The sequence below is a fragment of the Geotrypetes seraphini genome, chromosome 11, assembly GCF_902459505.1.
Source record: "Geotrypetes seraphini chromosome 11, aGeoSer1.1, whole genome shotgun sequence".
NCBI classification, from domain to species: Eukaryota; Metazoa; Chordata; class Amphibia; order Gymnophiona; family Dermophiidae; genus Geotrypetes; species Geotrypetes seraphini.
Window position 1 is genome coordinate 128,362,753 of NC_047094.1, and position 24,621 is coordinate 128,387,373.

The 24,621-nt window shown below is 44.6% G+C and overlaps 1 protein-coding gene across 4 annotated transcripts in view; it reads right to left on the reverse strand.

The window, feature by feature from the left end:
- Positions 1 to 24,621, reverse strand: part of HPN (hepsin) — a 181,032-nt gene that overhangs the window by 66,854 nt on the left and 89,557 nt on the right. For all 4 annotated transcript variants that reach the window (XM_033963177.1, XM_033963174.1, XM_033963176.1 and 1 more), the window contains one exon: positions 22,907 to 23,029. In XM_033963177.1, coding sequence (XP_033819068.1) covers positions 22,907 to 23,029 — 123 coding nt within the window. The remainder of the gene's footprint in view (positions 1 to 22,906; positions 23,030 to 24,621) is intronic.

Sequence of the window (24,621 nt, forward strand, 5' to 3'; positions counted from 1 at the left end):
AAGGCTATCTACATTCAAGGGGAACAGAATTCCTTAGCGGACAATCTCAGCAGAATTCTCCAACCTCATGAATGGACTCTCGATCCCTCGCCTCTTCAGACCATTTTCGCTCAATGGGGCACTCCTCAAGTGGACCTTTTTGCAGCTCCCCACAACCATCAGCTGCCCCTGTTTTGCTCCAGACTCTACTCTCCTCACCGTCTAGCGCCCGATGCATTTCTCCTGGATTGGACCAGTCTCTTCCTATATGCTTTTCCCCCTCTACCGCTCATGCTGCGAACACTGTTCAAGCTCAAGAGGGAACAAGCCACCATGATTCTCATCGCTCCACGGTGGCCCAGGCAACATTGGTTCTCCCTTCTACTTCAACTCAGTTCCAGGGAACCCATACCTCTTCCACTGTTTCCTTCTCTGCTTTCTCAGCATCAGCAGACCCTACTGCATCCCGACCTACAGTCTCTGCACCTGACAGCTTGGTATCTCTCGGGCTGACTTCTGCTCATTCACTCCTTTCTCAGCCTGTCCGCTCTATCATTGATGCTTCCAGGAAACCGGCCACGCTCCAGTGTTATCAACAGAAGTGATCTCGGTTTTCTTCCTGGTGCCTCTTACATCACCATGATCCCATGTCTCTAGCAGTGGGACTGGTGTTGGACTATCTTCTTTCCTTGTCTGACTCTGGTCTTAAATCTACTTCTATCAGAGTTCACCTTAGTGCAATTGCTGCCGTTCATGAGCCAATTCATGGAAAACCCCTCTCGGCTCATCCTTTGGTTTCTCGTTCATGAGGGGCCTTTTCAATGTGAAACCACCTCTCAAGCCTCCTCCTGTGGTCTGGGATCTCAATGTGGTTCTTTCCGCTTTAATGAAGCCTCCTTTTGAACCTTTGGCCACAGCGCATTTCAAATTTCTTACCTGGAAAGTGGTCTTCCTTGTAGCTCTCACTTCTGCCAGGAGGGTCAGTGAACTGCATGCACTAGTGGCCGATCCACCTTTCACTGTTTTTCACCATGATAAGGTGGTTCTCCGTACACACCCCAAATTTCTTCCTAAGGTTGTGTCTGACTTTCATCTTAACCAGTCCATAGTCCTACCTGTATTTTTTCCAAAGCCTCATTCTCATCCAGGTGAACAGGCTTTGCATACCTTGGACTGTAAACGTGCTCTGGCTTACTATCTTGAACGTACTAAGCCCCACAGATCATCTCCTCAACTATTTTTGTCCTTTGATCCTAATAAGTTGGGTCATCCTGTATCTAAACGCACTCTCTCCAATTGGCTTGCTGCTTGTGTTTCTTTCTGTTATGCTCAGTCGGGCCTGACACTGGAAGGTTCTGTCACGGGCCACAAAGTTAGAGCTATGGCAGCGTCTGTAGCTTTCCTCCGATCTACTTCCATTGAGGAAATCTGCAAGGCTGCTACTTGGTCCTCAGTTCACACTTTTACATCACATTATTGTCTGGATGCATTCTCCAGACGGGATGGACACTTCGGCCAATCTGTTTTACAAAATTTATTTTCCTAATGGCCAACCTTCCCTCCATCCCTCTTTTTGTTAGCTTGGAGGTCACCCATCAGTCAAGAATATGCTGCCTGCTTGTCCTGGGATAAAGCACAGTTACTTACCGTAACAGGTGTTATCCAGGGACAGCAGGCAGATATTCTTGCGTCCCTCTCACCTCCCCGGGTTGGCTTCTTAGCTGGCTTATCCTAACTGGGGACCGCGCGCCTCTGTCGGGCGGGAAGGCACTCGCGCGTGCGCGGTGCGGCCTACTAGAACTTTCAAAGTTCTTAGAGTGCAATCACTCTAAAATTGTCCGTACCAGGGCTCCGTCGGTGCCGTCACCCATCAGTCAAGAATATCTGCCTGCTGTCCCTGGATAACACCTGTTACGGTAAGTAACTGTGCTATTTGGTTAAGTGTTTGCGCAGTGATATATGCCATGATTACGTCTAACTAAATAACTGACAGGCATCGAGTATGATAACTGGCAATGTAAAAATAAAAAACCTTTTGTTTTTATAGGTCTGGGATTTTAATATGGGCGTTTCTCATCACCTCACTTTTTCCCCATTACTAACGATTATTTGTTTTCTAGAGTTAGGAAAAAAACTGCAGTCTTCTACAGTGCACTTTAAGAGAATACCTATTGATGTTTATGATTACTCTAAAAATATAAACAAGAGGGGTGGCTCTTTGGGTGCCCCTCCCTAATACAATGTTTGTCCATTTTTCAGAGCTGTAGTCCTTCATGTTACAAGCGAGTCATTATCATTTTTGTTATGCCATATGTCAAATTCAGTGTTTTTGAAAATACGAGTGGATTTCCATTTATGAGTGCTCAATATAATTACCAATATAAAGAAAAATTGTTTTCCCTACTCACCATAACGGTCACGTCGGTCTTTGATCAGAGTTTAAGAAATGAGTTATATTTCTTCTTTTTCCTGTTACACAAACACACATAGCTACTTCCTGGTTGATGTGTCTTTGTGTTTAGGGACGCTGGGAGATGTAGTGATATATTTCTTTAACTTGAAATTGCCAGCAGCTATTTTCTTTTTGTTTTTTCATTATTCATATCTCTATAATAACTGGCTATTCTCTGTACTCTTTTAAAAATCTCTAATATTGTAAAGCTATATGGTGCCTGTTTATATATTGCGGCCCTATATACACTGTAAAGAGATTATTGGTCTAGTACTAACATATACTTCATAATATATGTATATGTATATATACATTAATTCTTTATTTTTTCATTTGTATGGACCTTCGGATATGAATAATGCCCAGCAAACTCTTGTCTTCATCAGTCCAAGAAGAGGCTGGAGACGATGACTCCTGGCAGCTGGTAACTTCCTCCATCGGCAAACGTAGAAGACCTTCCTCTTCCTCTTCTGTCTCTTTCTCTCGTTCACAGGGCAGTTTAACATTGACCCCACTAATCACCTTGAGGAACAGATTCCAACTTTTACAGGAGGAACCTGCCAATGAGGTACAGGAAGTTGTCCACCAGATGATTCCGGTTCCGGAGACAACAGATCAGCTCCCCCCAAAGAAGCGCAGAGTGGTAGTCATTGGGGATTCCCTGCTGAGGGGCACCGAGGGACCAATTTGCAGACCAGATATGCAATCAAGAGAGGTTTGCTGTCTGCCAGGAGCCAGGATCCGAGATGTAACCGCCTGCCTAGACAGACTTATCAAGCCACATGACCACTTCCCCATGCTTCTCATCCACGTTGGAAGGAACGACACTGCCAAGAACACCACGGAGACCATATCTGTAGACTTTGGAGCCCTGAGCGAGAAGTTGAGGAGGATGGAAGTGCAGGTGGTCTTCTCCTCGATCCTCCCAGTGAAAGGCAAGGGAAGAGCCAGGGAGGATCGTATCCAGAGGACAAACGACTGGCTGCACGGATGGTGCAGGGAGATGAACTTCGGATTCCTGAACTATGGAGAGGCGCTGCAAGGACTACAGGGACCTGACGGACTTCACCTGACCAGAAGGGGAAAGAATGTCTTTGGACACCAACTAGCCCCCCTACTTCGTAGGGCTTTAAACTAGGTAAGTTGGGAGAGGGTACCCACTCACGTGCTGGCGCAAGTAACCAACTTGGCACGGTAAGTTGCTAATCCATTTCTGAGTCCGAGGTAAATACACACAGCATTTCTGAGTCAGAGGTAAGTACACACATTGCAAACAGTATTATAGGAGTCCAATTAGCTCAAGCAGGAATATCTACACAGAGACATAGCAAACATAAGGTATGAAGGGCTATGTACGTTAATGCCCACAGTTTGGGCAATAAGATTCTGGAATTAGAGACGGAAATGAGGAACGCTGACCTAGATGTGGTGGCGATATCCGAGACTTGGTTCACGGACTCCCATGGGTGGGATATGGCTATACCGGGATACAACTTACTTCGGCGGAACAGAGAGGGCAAAATGGGAGGAGGGGTAGCACTATAGAGAGGGCAAAATGGGAGGAGGGGTAGCACTATACACTAAAGAGGACATCAAAGTTACCAAAATCGCAGATGTCAAGTACACCGGGGAATCCCTCTGGGTGAATTTGGCTAGGGGGAAGGACAAATGCCTGTATCTTGGTGTAGTATACAGACCTCCAAGACAACAGGAGGACATGGATATAGAATTAGTCGAATACATTAAGAATATCACTTTGCGTGGAAATACAGTATTGTTAGGAGACTTCAATATGCCTGATGTGGATTGGAACAATCTTTCCGCTATGACCAGCGGCAGCAGGAAGCTATTAACCTCTATAAAGGGAACGAGACTCAGACAAATGGTATTAGAGCCCACTAGGGATCGGGCGATACAAGACCTTAATACTCACCAATGGAGAAAGTGTCACAGAGGTCTCGGTAAGCGATACGTTGGCCTCCAGTGACCACATCATGATATGGTTCAACCTCAGGAAAGGTTTCACTAAGTCTAGCACATCAACCAAGGTCCTCAACTTTAAGGGCACAAACTTCGAAAGCATGGGAGATTTCGTCCATCAGGCACTGCAAAACCTTGCTGAAACAGATAATGTAGAGGTAATGTGGTCAACTCTGAAATCAACCTTACACGAAGCAACCAACCGCTACGTCAAATCAGTAAGTAAACGGCGAAGAAACAATAGACCACAGTGGTTCTCTGTGGAGATCTCAGACCTCATAAAAAAGAAGAAAAGAGCGTTCATCCTCTACAGACAATCGGGGAAGCGAGAATCCAAGGAAGACTATCTGGCAAAGTCAAAAGCAGTCAAAATGGCAGTCAGGGAGGCCAAACTCCGAATGGAGGAGAACCTTGCGAAGAACATCAAGAAGGGCGATAAATCCTTTTTCCGGTATATTAGTGACAGAAAAAGAAACACAGATGGAATAGTACGCCTTAGGAAACCCGACGGGAACTATGTAGAATCAGACTCCGACAAAGCCAAACTTTTAAATGAATACTTCTGCTCGGTCTTCACTTGCGAGGCACCGGGATCCAGCCCTCAGCTGCCGACGAGGGAAAACTCGGAAGACACGTTTTGAAATTTCAAGTTTACGTCCAGCAGTGTCTACGAGGAGCTATCAAGACTCAAGGTGAACAAAACTATGGGACCGGACAAACTACACCCCAGGGTGCTCAGGGAGTTGAGTGACGTCCTGGCGGAACTGTTATCCGCGCTCTTCAATCTTTCCCTAAGTAAAGGAAGAGTCCCGTTGGATTGGAAAATGGCTAACGTCATTCCACTCCACAAAAAGGGATGCAGGACGGAGGCTGAGAATTATAGACCGGTGAGTCTCACATCGATGAGTAAACTTATGGAAACACTAATCAAACACCAATTGGATACGATCCTGAACGAGGAGAATCTACGAGATCCCCATCAACATGGTTTTACGAAGGGAAGGTCCTACCAATCAAATCTGATCAGCTTCTTTGACTGGGTAACAAGAAAGCTGGATATAGGGGAGTCCCTGGATGTCGTGTACTTGGACTTCAGCAAAGCGTTTGATAGCGTCCCACACCGCAGGTTATTGAGCAAGATGGGTTCGATGGGACTGGGTGAAACATTAACCGCATGGGTTAGGGACTGGCTTAGAGGTAGACTTCAGAGGGTAGTGGTAAACGGTACCCTCTCCGATATGACGGAGGTGATCAGCGGAGTGCCGCAGGGCTCGGTCTTGGGCCCGATCCTATTTAACATCTTCATAAGAGACTTGGCTGAGGGGCTTTGAGGTAAAATTACATTATTTGCCGATGACGCCAAACTATGCAACATAGTAGGCAACCGCACAACAGATGAAAGCACAGTGCCCGACAAAAGCTCAATGCCCGACAGTGTGACGCAGGACCTACTCCTGCTGGAGCATTGGTCAAAGACTTGGCAACTAAGCTTCAATGCCAAAAAATGCAAGGTCATGCACCTTGGTGGCAAAAATCCATGCAGGACTTACACCCTAAATGGTGAGATCCTAGCAAGGACTGTAGCAGAACGTGACTTGGGGGTGATCATTAGCGAAGACATGAAGACTGCCAATCAAGTGGAGAAAGCTTCATCCAGGGCTAGACAAATCATGGGCTGTATCCGTAGAAGTTTCGTCAGCCGTAAGCCCGAGGTCATAATGCCGTTGTACAGATCCATGGTGAGACCTCATCTGGAATACTGTGTACAATTCTGGAGGCCGCATTATCAAAAAGATGTGCGGAGAGTTGAGTCGGTTCAGCGAATGACCACCAGGATGGTCTCAGGTCTCAAGGATCTCCCGTATGAGGAACGACTGGGTAAGTTGCGGCTGTACTCACTCGAGGAACGCAGAGAGAGGAGAGACATGATCGAGACATTCAAATATGTCACGGGCTGTATCGAGGTGGAAGAGGATCTCTTTTTCCTTGGAGGACCCAAGGCAACAAGAGGGCATCCGTTGAAAATCAGGGGTGGGAAATTTCCTGGCAATACCAGAAAATATTTCTTCACCGAAAGGGTGGTTGATCGCTGGAATAATCTTCCACAACAGGTAATTGAGGCCAGCAGCGTGCCAGATTTTAAGAAGAGATGGGATTGGCATATGGGATCTCTTCATGGAGGTAGTTAGGGGGTGGGCCATTAGTGTGGGCAGACTAGATGGGCCGTGGCTCTTTTCTGCTGTCATGTTCTATGTTTCACTTTTCAAGGAAAGACTGCACACACTTGATTGTTTCCCTCAACCCTGAAGAAAAACATTGTTTGACACATGCATGTCGGGAGAGGTGGCATTGATGAACATTTGAGAGTTAACCTCAAAGCTAAGTAGCTAAGTAATAAGATTAAATTAGAAGAAAAAGACATTAAGTAAGGAAATGAAGGAAACTAAAATGAAATACAATGAAGAAATAGTTATGGAATTATGAAATTAAGAATAAGTATGAAACTAAATGAATTTTATAGTTTTGAGTAAATAAACAATAAAGTGGACTGATGAAGACAAGAGATTGCTGGGCATTATTCATGGTCCAGTTGATATCCGAAGGTCCATACAAATGAAAAAATAAAGAATTTATATATATATATATATATATATATATATATACATATATTATGAAGTATATGTTAGTACTAGGCCAATAATCTCTTTACAGTGTATATGGGGCCGCAATATATAAACAGACACCATATAGCTTTACAATATTAGAGATTTAAAAAGAGTACAGAGAATAGTTAGTGATATAGAGAGAAGTGAATAATGACTACACTAACAATTGGTTAAGATTTATCAAGTGTCTATAATAACTGAAACATATTCCATGGGGTTTTCATGATCCTCTTTTATCCCAAATAGTAATATTAATTCACTTTATATTGAAGTGAAAGTACCTTCTACTTTCCATTTCCTATGTCGCAGATGAAAAAAAAGAAAAACCCTCCCACGCTCATTTTTTTTTTTAGTGTTTCACTATACTGTTAACCCATTATAAGCTGTTCACTTCTTGTTAGAAAAAATTGTTTGTCAAGCTTTAAACAATATGTATTATCCTGTTTGGTTTTCTTAGTGAAATATATTATGAGCCAAACAAAATTTATACCTCTGACTTTGCTAGACTTCCCTGTACATTTTCTTTTAATTTTTAGTTTTTTTTAATCATTTTCACTTTAATATGTTTCAATATAACCTATGTGTTAATATGTTTACATTTATAGCATTGCCATTCATTTACTTGGGTCAGATTCCTTGCTATGTTTTGACATATTTTTATTTCATATGCCACTGTAGCTATAATTCCTTTAGGTTGTCAGCTAATATATTAGGATTTAACTTATTTGAATTGAAGCATATACATTTTAAATTCTGCTTTCTTTTGCGTATTTAGTGCTGTACCTATTCTGCTAGTAATATTACTCAGGCACTTCAATAAGCCAATATCAGATGATGCTGTTTGTTACATGAGAATCTTTTGGATGAAAGGTTTTTGGCATTATAGTTGCAATTCTGCTATTAGTGATTTATTTGCACAACTATGGACTGATGCTAGTTACTAAAGATATTTGAGATATCATCTCTGAGGATTTTTCATCCATATGAAATCCAGATGATGGATGAGTCCCATTGGAAGGACCTTGCTACCTGAGAAGGAATATGATGAGTGCCTAGAAACCCTAAAGACTTACCAGCAAAGACTTATTGACTGTTGCTACTAACGACAGGACGACCTTTATGACCATGAATTTCTACAGTTTCAATTGTGGACTTGTTGATTTGCACTTTAACCCTTTAATGGACTTATGTAGTATTAGATATATATACATTTCCACGTGTTTGCAATTATCTATAATAATAAAATGCTAGCCGCGCATGTGCACTCTCGCCACATGTTCCCTGAGATCTGATCTGTCACGCTGTGCCAGCGAGAGTGCGCATGCGCACTTAGTACGTCACTGGCGGGAGACGGACTGCACCTTACCCTGTCACAGAGGGAGTGAACGTGGAGTCCTGCCGTCCCTCAAACCTAAGTCTCCTCCTTTGCCCGACTCCGGCCTCTGCCCTTCACCATGCTTCAGTCTGTCGCAGACCCCAGAAGTTTTAGCAGCTCCTCTCACGCCCCCAGCGCCGCCGCTCAGAGGCCGCCAGGACAGCGCTGCTGGGCTGGAGCTGCTCGGCCCTTCTCGGCCACCCGTGAAGCGTGAGCAAAGCACGGCCCGGACCGGCCCCTCCCACTAGGCGGGACATGGCGAGAGAGACAGCTGGGACCGAAGGAGCCAATGGCAGAAATCTCAGCTCAGGGAGCCGCAGCTCCGCCTCTCCGACCCCACCGCTCCTCCTCTTCGGGCAGCAGCAACGTTTAAAAGTCGCTGCTGTTGCCTGCTTCAGGCCTTCCTCTCTGGCGGGTCCTGCCTACTTCATGTTTTCATGAAGACAGGACCCGGTAGAGAGGAAGACCTGAAGCCGGCAACAGCAATTAATTGTAAATGCTGCTGCTGCTGCCCAACTAGGAAGCCATTGTCAGAAAAAGAATTTAAAATTTAATTTAAAAAATATATATCTCAAGATACTGGGAAGAATACAAATTGTTGTTACAGAACATATGAGCTATGAATCTGTAATATGAGAGAGGGCTCAGCTTTTGAAGTAATAAGTATAGGCTATCCAGAGTAACCAGTTCTCTCATTCCTCTAGATCATTGCTCCACCTGAAGTTCAAGGAAGAAAGGGAGCAAAGGGGGAGAGAATGGTAGGGCATGGAGGTAAGGAGGAAGGTATGGGGGGAGGGAAATGCTACAGCACAGGGAAATGGAGGGGCAGAAAAAGGAAGGAAGGCATACTGCTGGACAGGGGGAGCAGGAAAAAGGGGTTGATGGACAGGGGGGCAGAAAAAGGAAGGGAGGCGTGCTGATGGACAGGGGGGCAGAAAAATGAAGGGAGACCTACTGCTGGACAGGGGGAGCAGGAAGGAGGTGATGATGGACAGGAGGGAGGTAAAACAAAGGGAGAAGGGCTGCTGCTGGATAAGGTGAGCAGTGATGGGGTGGTGGAGGACACAGGGGAGGTAAAAGGAAGGGAGAATGGACAGGCGGAGCAGGCAAGGGGTGGTGGTGGACAGCCAAGGAAAAAAAAAGAAAGAAAGACAGAAATACAGAAAGCGGCTAAGGCGGTTAAGGAGAGAGAAAAAGAAATAAAGACAGACACACATACATATATTCTAGCACCTGTTAATTTAACGGGCTATAAGACTAGTTTCTAATAATAGGCCTATTACAAGATTTTGCCTGATTGTGACTTTTATGCATTTTCATACTGTTTTGACTCCTGTAATTGCGCCCTAATTATTTTCCATTTCAATTGGATTCTTTCCATCTCCTTTCTTGCTGCTAAAGCGGAGGTGAAGCGCAGTGAAGAAGTAATAATAATGCCACAGCCACCTTGGCCTATGAGCATAACCTGATAACGTTTGGACCTAACCTAGTCTGCACTGATCCCAGTTATTTTGGAAGATCATGGAAATAATCTAACTTGTTAATTTATCCTTTTATCCCTTTTTGATATAGTATATTCAAAAGCCATTAAAGCAAGGTATCTTTGAATGTTTAATCAAATACATTGTCCACCTATATCATCTGTTTTTGATTTTGTGGGATTACTTGATTGTACTAATTACTTGATTTTTTATGATTACTGAGTCATACTGTAACAATTGCCCCTATAGTTTAGTTTGGATTGGGTTAGTCATTTGCCCTTTTAATACTTTATCAAGCTCAATTTTGAGTATTTGGGCCCTATGCCTGTACTCTGTGATCAACATCAGCATGACCTTCACCAACACCCTGACCTTGGGGTGTCGAAGCTTTGCTAGGCTTCAAAGAGGGGAATAAGGGAGGGGGAGGAGAGAGAGTCCTGTACAGGTATACAGGTGAAGATTTTAAGTCCTCTATGAGATTAGAGGTGAAGACAGAGCCCTCCTGAAAATCCCCCAGAATAATAGGCCAATAAACACTACTAAAGGCCTATGATGGCTGAAAATGCCCTGACTAAAGCTGTCAGCCTTTGCACAATCTATGCTTGCTGATATCAGCAAGCCAAGCGAAACTTATGCTAAAATAAACAAGTCAAGCGAAACTTATTCTTTCACATAGCAACTGGTACATCTGCTGTAGTGCCATAATTACAGGAAAGTGACCATAAGAAGGATGAGGACATGTCCTGACCAAGAATATAAAAATACATCATTTTGTAAGATATATCCTGGAATGAGCGGTTCCTTATTGGACCCATTGCTCAAAATTGATGATTTGATATTAAAATGGCATTTGACGAGAATATAGTTATTTTAGTAAACAGGGTGTGCGTACAGTATGACACACATAATGCTGACCAATTAATAAACTGATAAATGTAATGACGTTTGTAAGTGACCAATAAAAATTAACAATATGATACATACCAACATGGCCTCAGGCTATCAAGAGTTGTATAAAAGACAGCCTTTTTGATCATGTAGGCAGGACAGATCTGAGATCTCAGGCCTGATGATCCTATGCTCTGTCACTCTATATCAGGGGTAGGGAACTCCAGTCCTCAAGAGCCGTATTCCAGTCGGGTTTTCAGGATTTCTGCAATGAATATGCATGAAATCTATTTGCATGCACTGCTTTCAATGCATATTCATTGGGAAATCCTGAAAACCCGACTGGAATACGGCTCTCGAGGACTGGAGTTCCCTACCCCTGCTCTATATGTTGAAAGATTTATTCTTGTAAGCTGTTACTGATTTACAAAAAAAATATATTACTTATACCAGCATATTGAGTGCTGTGAGGTCAGTTATTGCAGCAGGCCCCAAACAGCAGGGCCACAGCAGCCCTGACACAGCAGCTGTTCTCACAAGCTGCCAGCAGCTGCCCCGAAGCTTTCCCTCTGCCGCGATCTGCCCTGTCGGAAACGGGAAGTTGCAGTAGAGGGAAAACTTTGAGGCAGCCGCCGGCAGCTTGTGAGAACAGCTGTCGTGTCGGGGCTCCTCTGAAAAGAACAATTTTGGCTTTGGGGGAGAAGCAATCTCTTGCCTTGCCTCCTCCCCCATACTCTTCAGCTTTCCCTCCCCTGCTGGCCGGAACTTCTCATCTTTCCCCCTTCTCGGCTATATTAGCAGGCAGGGCCAGCGTTTGGGGGGAGCAAGGAGAGCAGCTGCCCTGGGCCCTTGCCTTCTGTTTTGGACCGCGATGATTGACTGCTTTCTCCCTGCTTCCCCAATGCGGCGTCCCACAAACCTTCCTCCCCCCATCAGAATTGACGTCAGCAGGAAGGCTTGTGGGCCCGTTGCATCGGGGAAGCAGGGAGAAATCATGGCGGTGGCTTGGCGAAATCAGCAGCAGTGGTGGTGGCTGCGGGGGGTGGGGCAGATAGAAAGAAAGAAAGGGGATGGGGCAGGAAGAAAGAAAGAAAGCCTGAAAGAAAGAAAGGGGCAGGGAGAGAGAATGAAAGAAAGAGGGGGCAGGGAGAGAGAAAAAGGGAGGGGCAGGAAGAGAGAAAAAGAAAGGGAAGGGGCAGGGAGAGAGGAAGAAAAAGTTGGACTCATGGAGGGACAGAAAGAGAGATGTTGGTTGGGATGAGGTCTGGAGGAAAGGAAGCATGCAGGAGGAAGAAAGAAAGGATGCACAGTCAGAAGGAAGTGCAACCAGAGACTCATGAAATCACCAGACAACAAAGGTGAGAAAAATGATGTTATTTTCAATAGTGATCAAAATGTGTCAGTTTCTTCAAATTTACATCTGCTATATTTATATTTTGCAGAGTATTAGGGGGTTATGTGTCATTGTTTCTTTGGTGTTTCACTGTATGCAGTTTGGCTTCTAGGCGGTTCAATTTAACCTTTATCTACATATTTCTATTTTTAGTTTGTGATTACTTATTCCATACTGGGTGAGGGTGTATCTGTGTTCCGTGTGTATGAAAAACATGGTTTTCTGTTAGCGTTGACTAGCCTTGTTTGGCGAAATGCATTAGGCATGGTTCTTGGGAGCACCTTGAATAAACCTGATTTGAATCTCCTTATTGTCTGTCAATCTTCTTTTGTTTCATGTTGGATTCTTTGGTGGACTGCTTGGCTTATTGTTTCGTTACAAGTTAACATACATGGAGTGGAACATACTAGAGGAGTTACAGATTTGGTTGTTTATACATACATATGGGTTACAGTTGGTCGACATAGAATGAGGCAGTTGAGAGTCGTAAACTTGGTTATTAATATAGACTTACATTTCGGATAGTATTACTGCTTTACAATATATTTGAACACTTTTATATAGGTATGGAAAGGGGAATTTGTTCAGAGATGTCTGGGGGTGGCATAGAAGAAAAACTGTGCACTGGTATGCTAATCTTTGTTTTGAATTTAAAAAAAGAAAGAAATACAAGTGTAAATAAAAAAAACAGATAAATGGGGGTGGGGAAAGGCCAAGGGGTCCAGTGTACTTGTGTGCCTAGGGGCCCTCGAAGAATTAATCCTGCCCTGATTCCCACCTGCCTACCTCAAAGCGGTGCTTTTTTTTTTTTTTTAGCTCTTCAGCCAATCAGGAACAGGGCATTGCTTTGGAATTCGTTGGGGTTTCTTGGAGGGAGGGTTGACATGAGACCCTGATGATTGCTGGCATCTGGAACTGCTGAATTGCTATTTATAACCCTGGAAGGATCTCTGCACAGAGGCCCCCTGGTTATACTGTTGAGAATGACGAGAGGGATGAAAATTGCTCCTACTCCTTCCCGGAGGTCAGTGAGATTGACTTTATGGCAGAGACATAGGACGGTGATTTGCCACACTGGCCATGGGGCTATCAAGGCCCTTACTGAAAAGTATCTGTTCCTTAAAGGGCAGCTTGCTCAAGGTCAAGTCAGATGACTTTAAAATATGCAATGTCACCTCAGTAACAAACTAAACTAAAGCTTAACTTTATATACCGGGTCATCAACCTAAGGAAGCTCGACTCAGTTTACAACAATTAGATAAAAATTAAAGAAAGTTTACAAATAATTAAATAAAAACTAAAGAAAGTAATAGCAAAGACTTCAAAGAAATTAGTTTTCCAAATGTTTGGCAAATAGAAAAGTTTTTAGAAGTTTACGGAAATATTGGAAAGAGCTGGGGCCCCTCAGAATTAAAGGGAGTTCATTCCATAGTTGAGAAAGTTTAAAGGCCAGAGATTGATTGAAGATCTTAACTCCTTTAATTCCTTTTCTAGAAGGAAGGGATAGTTTGAATTATTCGATGCCTCTTGCAAAGGAAAATCTGTAAGATTTAATTTACTTAGATTTAGTTTACAGAAAGATTAGAAAGAACTGGGGGCTCCCCAGAATTAAAGGGAATTCATTCCATAGTTGAGAAAGTTTAAAGGCCAGAGACTGATTGAAGATCTTAACTCCTTTAATTCCTTTTCTAGAATGAAGGGATAGTTTGAATTGTTGGATGCCTCTTGCAAAGGAAAATCTCTAAGATGTAATTTACTTAGATTTCAGCAAAGCCTTTGATATGGTTCCTCATAGGAGGCTGTCGAACAAACTTGAAGGGCTGAAGTTAGATCCCAAAGTGGTGAACTGGATTAGAAACTGGTTGTCGGACAGACGCCAAAGGGTGGTGGTTAATGGAAGTTGCTCATAGGAAGGAAAGTTGAGTAGTGGAGTCCCTCAGGGTTCGGTGCTGGGGCCGATCCTGTTCAATATGTTTGTGAGTGACATCGCTAAAAGGTTAGAAGGAAAAGTGTGCCTTCTTGCAGATGATACCAAGATTTGTAACAGAGTAGACACTGAAGAGGAGTGGAAAATATGAAAAAGGATCTGCAAAAGTTAGAGGAATGGTCTAATGCCTGACAACTAAAATTCAATGCAAAGAAATGCAGAGTAATGCATTTGGGGATTAATAATTGGAAGGAACCGTATATGCTGGGAGGTGATAAGCTGATATGCATGGACGGGGAGAGGGACCTTGGGGTGATAGTGTCTGAAGATCTAAAGGTGAAAAAACTGTGACAAGGCAGTGGCTGCTGCCAGGAGGATGCTGGGCTGTATAGAGGCTTAGCTGGTAGAAGGAAGAAGGTGTTGATGCCCCTGTACAGGTCATTGGTGAGGCCCCACTTGGAATATTGTGTTCAGTTTTGGAGACCGTATCTGGCGAAGGACATAAGAAGACTTGAAGTGGTCCAGAGGAGGGCGATGAAAATGATAGGAGGCTTGCGCCAGAAGACGTATGAGGAGAGACTGGAAGCCCTGAATATGTATACCCTAGAGGAAAGGAGGGACAGGGGGGATATGATTCAGACGTTCAAATACTTGAAGGGTATTAACGTAGAACAAAATCTTTTCCAGAGAAAGGAAAATGGTAAAACTAGAGGCCATAATTTAAGTTTGAGGGGTGGTAGATTCAAGAGCAATGTTAGGAAATTCTACTTTACGGAGAAGGTTGTGGATGCCTGGAATGCACTCCCGAGAGAAATGGTGGAGAAGAAAATGGTGACAGAGTTCAAAGAAGCGTGGGATGAACACAGAGGATCTAGAATCAGAAAATAATATTAAATATTGAACTAAGGCCAGTACTGGGCAGACTTGCATGGTCTGTATATGGCCATTTGGAGGAAGATGGGCTGGAGAGGGCTTCAATGGCTGGGAGGGTGTAGATGGGCTGGAGCAGGTTTTGATGGAGATTTCGGCAGTGGGAACCCAAGCACAGTACCAGGTAGAGCTTTGGATTCATGCCCAGAAATAACTAAGAAAAAAATTTTAAAAAAATTTAAATTGATTCAGGTTGGGCAGACTGGATGGACTATTCGGGTCTTTATCTGCCGTCATCTACTATGTTACTATGTAAGCATTCCATAATAAGGGAACGATGGGAATAAAAATGCCATATAAAATTTTGAAAGAGATGCAAGCATATTTGAATTGAATTCTAAGATAAACCAGTAGCCAAAAATCAGCTTCGCAGCAGTATTCTGGATTAATTGTAATCTTTGGAGACAGATCTTTGTGAAGCCAAGATAGATAGCGTTGCAATAATCTAGTCGAGATAATTTGATTCATTGGACCAAGACAGATAAATGTCGATGATGAAAAAGATGTCTAACCTTCTTCAACATTCGTAAACTAAAAAAGCATTTCTTGACGAGGGAATTTATATGGTCCTTAGAAAATAGACAAATATAGTGCAAAATACAGACAGCAGATTATAAATTCTCAAAACTGACACATTTCGATCACTAAATTGAAAATAAAAACATTTTTCCTACCTTTGTTGTCTGGTGATTTAATTAGTTTCTGGCTGGACTTCCTTCTGACTGTGCATCCAACATTTCTTTCTTTCTGCCTCCTGCATGCTTCTTCTCCTCCAGACCTCATTCCCTTCCCCAACCAACATCTCTCTCTGTCCCTCCATGAGTCCTTCCTCTCTCCTGCACCCCTTTTAGCAACATGTCTCCCTCTCTCTCCCTCCTCTGTTATGATCTTGCATCTCTCTGTTTTTCCTCAGGGTCTCTCCTCCTCTTTCTCTTCTGTCTGCATCCCCTATAGTCCAGCATCTGCCTCCTGTCTTTCCCCTTTGGTCCAGCATTTGTTCCCCTTTGTTCCAGGTCTTTCTTTCCCTCTCTCTCTTTCCTTCCTCTCTCCCTGATCCTGAATCTTTCCACCTCTCTGCAATCTCTTTCTTTTCCCTCTATACACCCTCAAGTCCAATATCTGCCCCCTCTCTTCTGCCCTCCTTTGTTTCAGGTTTTTCCCTCTCTCAATCTTCCTTCTGCTAACATTTCGAGTCCTCCCACCTTTGTTCCAGGTCTTTCTGTCTCTCTCACTCTTTGTCTTCTCCCTCACCATGGTTTGGCATCTCTTCCTCTTTCTCCCATTCTCCCCCCAGTCTCCCTGTCCGCAGCCCGACTTCCCTCCCTCATTCTCAAACGCCCCATCTCCGCTTCCTACCTACAAACCTGTCTGTGAAGTTTCCAACAACACCCAAAACTTTGCTTCTCCAACGTCCCGCTCCTTCTACCACAACTTCTTTCCATCTCCCGCATCCTGCCCTGCCGCAAATAGGAAGTTGCAGCTTCGGGCTGGTACCTGGCAACTTGTGTGAATTGCTGCCAGACCTCATAGACAAGTGTTAAGGTAGGACACAGGGTGGAGGGGGAGAGAGAGAGAGGAAAAGATACCAGATCGAGGGGGGGAGTTGTATTTAGGTTGGGGGGATATTCCAGAGGGGAGGAAGATTTAACAGGGTGGGGTAATATGCAGAATCCGGAGGGGGTTGGTATTTACACAGAGAAGACGGGATGCCAGATGGAGGGGGAATAGTGTTTGGTTTGGGTTTGATGGGAAAGAGGGGAGATGCTGAGTCGAGAGGGGGGTTGGAGATGGGGTTGGAGATGAGGTTGGATTGGAATGGGTTTTGGTTTGAGAGGAGGTGAAAGATGCCAGATCAGGGGGAAATTGGGTTAACAGAATGGAAATTTTCCATGTTTATTCATTTTTGATATACCATTCATTGAGCAGTTTACAATGTTACAAAGGACGTGTGCGAGAGACACCCTGAGGGAAGGGGACATAGCATAAGAGAAAATGCCGGCACGGAATTTTTTTTTCAAAATGTTACTTACTCCTGAGGGGGAAGCGTGTTATTGGAAGAAGATAGCCGGGTGCCCAGCTAAAAGACACTAGGGAGAACGCTGGTGAGCCCTCCAAAACCTGCCAAAACTTACTGTACTGACATATAGGTGACCCCTGCATGCATAAGGGCTATTGTGGTGGTGCATAGTTGGGTGAGTTTTGGAAGTGAGTTTTGGAAGACTCCCCAGACAATGTAAGGGGGTTATGGTGTGATGTGTACCTCTGACCTGGTATGTGAAGTTCACTGTAGTGCCCCCTAGGGCAGTGTTTCTCAACACACTGTACACGTAACCTTGGGGGTACGCAGGCCACCTGTTGGGGGTAAGCGGCCTGGCCACCTACCATGGATCCCTCCTTGCCTCCTGCTGGGGATCCCTGCCTGTCCCCTCGCTGAAGCCACCACCGAGGATCCTTCCCTGCCTCCCTGTCTGATCGCCCGCCCACTGCACCACCCCCAACCTGGAAGCTGACCCTGCCACCAAGCCGGAGCCGACACACTCCATCCTCCTCCCAGCAGCAACTCCGCGCAGGCATGGGCCACAGCGGGTGCAGCAACTCACACACTGCCTGACTGGCCCAGAACCTTCTCTCTGATGTCATAATTGACGTTGGAGGTAAGGCTTGTGAGCAGGCCGCGTGCAGCGTGTGAGTCGCTGCATGCGCCATAGGCCATCCCAGCGCGGAATTGCTGCTGGGGACATAGAGTGTGTCAGCTCCGGCTTGGTGGCAGGGTTGGCTTCAGGGGTGGGGGTGCTGCAGCCGGCAGGCAGATAGGGAGACATCCCTGCTGGCGGTGACTTTGGCTTCAGTAGAAGACAGACAGGGATCCCTGGCGGCTTTGGGGGAGGAGTGGGGGGAGGGGACAAAAACTCAACACATAGGGACAATAACTTGGGACATAGGAGGGAGGGAATAGAAAGGGAGAACTGATGGGCATGAGTGTGTGAGTGAGAGATGGTTGCACATGGGGAAGAAAGAAAGGAAAATTGGGAACAGAGAGAGGAGTGAGGTAGAGATGCATGGGGAATAGAAGAATGAGAGGGAGAAACGCTGGATATGGTGGTAGAGAGGGGCAGATTGAAGGGGATGCAAAGGGGAGGAATGTTGGACATAGTGATGGAGGGAGACTGTGGCATTATCCTAGAGAGGGGTGATAGAAGGAGAATTGGGCATGGGACTGGTGGGCAGTGGTGAAAAATGTTGCACATGAGAGAGGGAGAAAATGGTTCAAAAAGATGGATACACTGAGGACAAACACATCTAGGAAATAGCCATTTTCAAAACTCAAAAATAAGATGTTTTCCTGTTTTGGAAATGGCAATTTTTCCTACTGGATGTTTGGATGTTTTCTGCAAAACATCTAAGCTTGAATTTAGACAGCATAAAAAAAATGCTCTGTCATCTTGGAATAGTCATCTATTCTGTTTTCAAAGTGTGGTTTTCAGAAGGTTTTGATGGTTACTGTATAATATTTTCTAGTTCTTCAATAAAAAGTTCTTAAAAGATTATGTACTCACCCTGGTAACCTCTTTTCCAGTAGAAAGGCGAGACATTCTAGACAGGTGGGTTATTTCCCCATAGCCACGTGCTGCTGCAGAAGGAATCCACTCTGGATTTTTCATTCTGCCTCTGTTGCACTTCAATGGACTCTCTAGCTCCATCTATAGTTAGTACCCAAACACGTAGAGCCAACAGGCTTAAACAAATTGTTATGCTCAAAAAGTAACAGTACTGTTATCCGCTAACACAGGCTTCAAAGGAGCTCAGAAACTACTCACCAATAAATTAAAACATATAACAATAAATTGAAACATATATACAAATTCTTCTCAGCCCCCCAGGGCCGAAAGGCCTTCAAGAATCAGCTTGGAGAAGCATAAACATACTGAAAACTGTAAGCAGGCGCAGGAAGAACTGGGAGAGAGTCTAGAATGTCTCTCCTGTCTACTGGAAAAGAGTTAACTAGGGTAAATACATATCTCTTTTTCCAGTGCAATAAGTTAGACATTCTAGACAGATGGGACATACAAAAGCAGTCTCCAAAAAGCTAGGGTGGGCTTGCTGCGCTGACCTTTAAGACTGAGGACCCAAAGGTGGAGTCCTCTCTTGCCGCTACATCCACTCTATAGAATTTGGCAAACGTGTGAAGAGAAGACCATGTTGCTGCCCTGCAAATCTCCTCAGGGGAGACAGATTTGGCTTTGGCCCATGAAGAAGCCACACTTCTGGTAGAATGTGCCTTGACGGAAACAGGGGACTATTTCCCAGCAAGAATGTAATCTGACGCAATGGCCCTATGGATTCATCTGAAAATTGAGGCCTTGGAAGCGGGAGCATCTCCCTTAAATGAATGAGTCAGCACAAACAAATGGTCAGAGAGACAAACTCGTTAGAGACCTCCAGATAATGCAGAAGAACTCTGCATACATACAGTTTCTTCAACAGGCGGTTCTGTGACTTGGAACCTGTTGGCTGAAAGGCAGGAAAACACATTTCCTGATTAACATGGAAAGCCGAAACTACATTCAGCAGGAAGAAAGGAACTGTCCGAAGGGAAACCCCTGCCTCTGAAATATGGAGGAAAGGATCTCTGCAAAACAAAGCTTGAAGTTCCGACACATGCAGCGCCAAAGTAATGTCAACCAGAAAAACAATTTTGAGCGTCAAATTCAAGAGGGAAGCATCTCGAAAGGGCTCAAAAGGAACCTTGATAAAGCTAGACCACACCAAGTTAAGGTCCCAGGAAGGGAAAGGATGCTTAACCTGAGGTCTGACATGAAGAGCCCCCTTCAATAATCTAGCAACATCAGGATGAGACACCAAGAAAGATCACTTGGACCCGAAAAGAAGACACAATGAGGCCTTTATCCAAACCAGCCTGAAGAAAGGCAAGAATTAGCGAGATCAGAGCTGAATAAGGGTCAACCTGGTCCTGGGCGCACCAATGTTGGAAGGCCTTCTATGCCTTAGCGTAAGCCAACATCGTGGAGGACTTCTTAGACTTCAGAAGAGTATCAACAACCAGGGCAGAATATCCTTTATGTTCTAAGGCTGCGCATACAATAGCCATGCCACAAGAGCAAAGTGACTCAGATCCTCCATGGAGACCGGACCCTGCGTGAGAAGATATGGATAGGTGCTCAGCATCAGATGAGCCGCGATACTCCAAATGACCAGGCTGATCATCTGCCAAGGAAGAAAAACATATAGGAGAATTTCCTGAGGCCACAGCTGCACCAGTGTCAAAACCAGTGCTGAAGGCTCAGATCATCGACTGAAGAAGCGATCCACTTTCTTGTTTCTTGCCATGGCCATGAGGTCAGTGCCCCACTATCACTTGAAATGCCTCTGGGGACAAGGCCCACTTACCCAGATCCAGAGTCTATCTTTTTAGGAAGTCTACTTGAATGTTCTCTACTCCCATCACATGAGCTGTCATCAGTGCTAGGAGATGACATTCCACCCAAAGAAAAAGAAGGTGGGCTTCCTGAGCCAGAGGAGTACTGCTGGTCCCTCACTGGTGATTGACATAGGCCACTGCCATCAAATTGTCAGAGAAGACCCTGGCCGCTTGGCCTTCCAGAGTATTCTGCAATCTCATTAGAGCTAGTCGAATGGTTCTGAGCTCCAACCGGTTTATTGACCATTTTCGTTATGAGGGCATCTAACGCCCCTGAACAGGACAACGATTGCAATGGACTCCCCAAGTCACAAAGGCTGGCATCCATCATCACCACGATCTAGGATGCAATGTGTAGCAGTACGCCCCTGCGGAGTGATTGTGGGAGAAGCCACCAGTCCATGCTTGCTTGGGCTTCCAGAGTCCAAGGTAGAGGGGTCTGTGTGGAGCCCGAGAGAGCAAAACATGCTGAAGAGGATGCATGTGCACCCTTGCATAAGGAACCACATCCAATGTGGCAACCATGGATCCCAGACATTGAAGATAATTTCAAGCTGAAGGAGCCAGCCACTTCAGAAGGGAAGAAATCTAGGCATACAGTTTCTGCCTGTGGACTTCTTGTAAATAGATATGGCCCGCCGTTGGGTTGAAGAGGACTCCCAGATATTCCTGTGACTGCATAGGCATCAAAAGGCTCTTCCTGAAGTTGACAACCCAGCCCAGGTTCTCCAGCACCTGGAGCTCCCGCTCCACTGTGTGCTGTCCCTCATCTAATGAGGGAGCTCTGATCAGCCAGTCATCCAAGTAAGGATGAACCTGAAGACCCATATTTAGCAAGTAAGCTGCAGCTACCACCATTACCTTGGGAAAGGTCCAGGGTGCTGTCGCCAGCCCAAAGAGCAGGGCTGAGAACTGAACACGAAACCGCAAAATTTTGTGTAGGCTAGAAAAATGGGAATGTGCAAGTTCACCTCTGCGAGATCTAGAGAGGTAAGAAATTCTCCTGGGGCCTCTGCTGCAATGACCGAATGCACAGTCGCCATTCGGAAGTGGGGAACCTTGAGCGCCACATTCACGTGCTGAAGATCTAGAATAGGCTTTCAATCTTCTGAGCCTTTCTTTGGCACAATAAAGTATATAGAATATATGCCTGAGCCCAAAAGGTCAGGCGGTACTGGCTCTATAGCTTGAATATCCAGCAAGCACTGAATGTTGACCTGAACCCTGAGCGCTTTGTCTGGGTGACCTGAAGGAGAGTCCATGAACTGATCTGAAAGAGGGTGGGTAAATTCCAGCTTATAGCATGACCAAATAATGTCCAAGACACTGAGATAACTGTCGGACGTAAAGTGCATCCAGGCAGGAAGAAATGCTGAGAGCCGGCCCCCTATCCGCACAGGGGAATCCCATGGCCTGGCATCATTGAGCCTTTCTAGCAGAGGGTGCAGAATGACAGGTGGAAAGCTGGGAACGCCTGTAGCCAGCATACTGTCTTTGAGAGTCCTGTAAAAATCTCTGAGACATGGCATTTGCATGTGGTCTAGAGTGTTGTGAGCCATGAAAATGAGAATGACCAGAACCCCTGGAGGGTCTGGATCTACTATCAAGCAGAGTCTTAGAGCAACGGTCCATCACAGAATCCATGAGGTCATACAGACCTTTGCCAAACAATCCTTCACATTCTTTAATGCACCACCCTCACTGGGGAGAGAGGTGTGCTTAGTAACCTGCGACACCAAAGAATCCACCGTGGGCTGATCCAAAAGCTGCTGATACTCCTGTGCCAGAGGATACAAGCGGAGTGGATTTCTTCTGTAGCAGCATGTGGCTATGGGGGAAAAGCCCATCTGTCTAGAACAGGGGTGGGCAATGAAGGCCGCAATTCAGTTAGGTTTTTAGGATTTCCTCAATGAATATACATGAGATCTATTTGCATACAATGGAGGCAGTGCATGCAAATAGATCTCATGCATATTCATTGGGGAAATCCTGAAACCTGACTGGATTGCGGCTCTCATTGTCTACCCCTGGTCTAGAAATGTCTCACCTATTGCATTGGGACATATTCTGAAATTAAGGACAGTTATGAAGTGTTCAGGCAGAAATGGGGGAGGGGAGGAGAAAATGAATGTTTTTTGAATTATTTGCACATTGCTTCAACTTGTGGTCATTTATGCCTGACTGTTATGTATAAATTCTAAAATGTCAATAAAGATGATTGAACTAAAGTGTGTTTCTTGATTTGTTTATGTTTAAATTCATTGTATTGCACTATTTATATTTTAAAATTAATAAAGATTAAAAAAAAAAAAAGAAATGTAAAATCAAGACAGAGAAAGGATAACCCACATTACACATGTAAATACTCTAAATCCCACAGTAAATGTGTGCTTACCATACTGAGAGAACATCTTGCAGCCTCCTAGCCTCTGCCAGCAGTGACTCATTCACACAGACATACCCAGTGGTACCATTTGTACCTGCAGTATTCACATCCAGTACAAAGTAAGTCAATGACCTAAGGCAAGGAAAAAAAACAGACATTACATGACAAGCTATTATATCACAACGTTATAAAGACTACCTAAAAAGACACGAACCACCCATTTCCCCCACAATGGGTGATGGGTTTCTGACAGAGCTTGAAAAGAAGAAAGCTTTGTGAATAGATGATAACTGAAACTGAATGGCAACAGTTGCGACTGCCATCTATTTGTGTTGCAGGAGAATTGCATCCAGTTCACATAGGTTACATAGTTTCTCAACTTCTTCAAGCCAAGTACCCCCTAAGTCTAACAAATATAAAATGATTACCCCTGCCCAAGCTCTGCTCCAGACCCGGCCACCTCCATCCCTGACCCCACTCCCATAATAATAGTACTAATTATAATGCAATTTCTTGCATCCATTTTTAATATACACTCAATCTTAATACATAATGGTAACCATAAAATTTAAAAAACACTACGCAGTGAAAATGTTTAATTATCATTTATATTCAATTTTTTTTTTCCAAAGAGGTCAAGGCAGATGACTTTAAAATATGCAATGTCACCTCAGTAACAACTATAGAAAAATAGGCAAATATAGTGCAAAATATAGACAGCAAATATAAATTCTCAAAACGGATACATTTTGATCACTAAATTGAAAATAAAATCATTTTTCCTACCTTTGTTGTCTGGTGATTTCATGAATCTCTGGTTGCACTTCCTTCTGACTGTGCATCCAAGATTTCTTTCTTTCTGCATCCTGCATGCTTCCTCTCCTCCAGATCTCATTCCCTTCCCCAACCAACATCTCTCATTCCCTCCATGAGTTCAACTTTTCTTCCTCTCCTCCACCTCCATTGACAACATGTCTCCCTCTCTCTCTCTCACTGCTCGTCTCTCATTCCCTCCCTTGCTGCAAAGGGAGTGGGGAAAGAGAGTTCCAGGGTGCATCTCTCCCACTCCCTCTACTGCCACATTTCTCCCTCCTTTCCACCAGTCCAACATCTCTTTCTCTCTGCCTCCTGCACGCTTCCTCTCCTTTAGTCCTCATTCCCTTCCCCAACCAACTTTTAACTCTCTGCCCTCTCTTCTTTCCCGAGTGTGACATTTCTCCTTTCCTCCATTCTGCCCTTCCCATCTATCTCTCACTCTCTCTTCATGAGTCCAACACTTTCTTCCTCCTACGTGCTTTCTCTCAGCCAGACCTCATTCTCTTCCCCAACCGACATCTCTCTATGTCCCTCCAAGAGTCCAACTTTTCTCCACCCTTAATGGCAACAAGTCTCCCTCTCTCTCTCTCACTGTCCATCTGTCGTGAGAGATCCAGGCATCTTTCCCACCCCCTCTCCTGTCACCTATCTGGTAAAATCCAGAACTGTTAAAATAGCAGTCAGGGATGCCAAACTCCGGATGGAAGAAAATATAGCTAGGCAGGTTAAAAAAGGGGATAAATTCTTTTTCAAATATGTTAGCGACAGAAGAAAGAACACAGACGGGATTGTGCGCCTAAGGAAACCTGACGGTAACTTTGTAGACTCAGACTCAGATAAAGCCAAACTACTCAACAGCTACTTCTGCTCAGTCTTTACCTGTGAGGTGCCGGGATTCGAACCGCAGC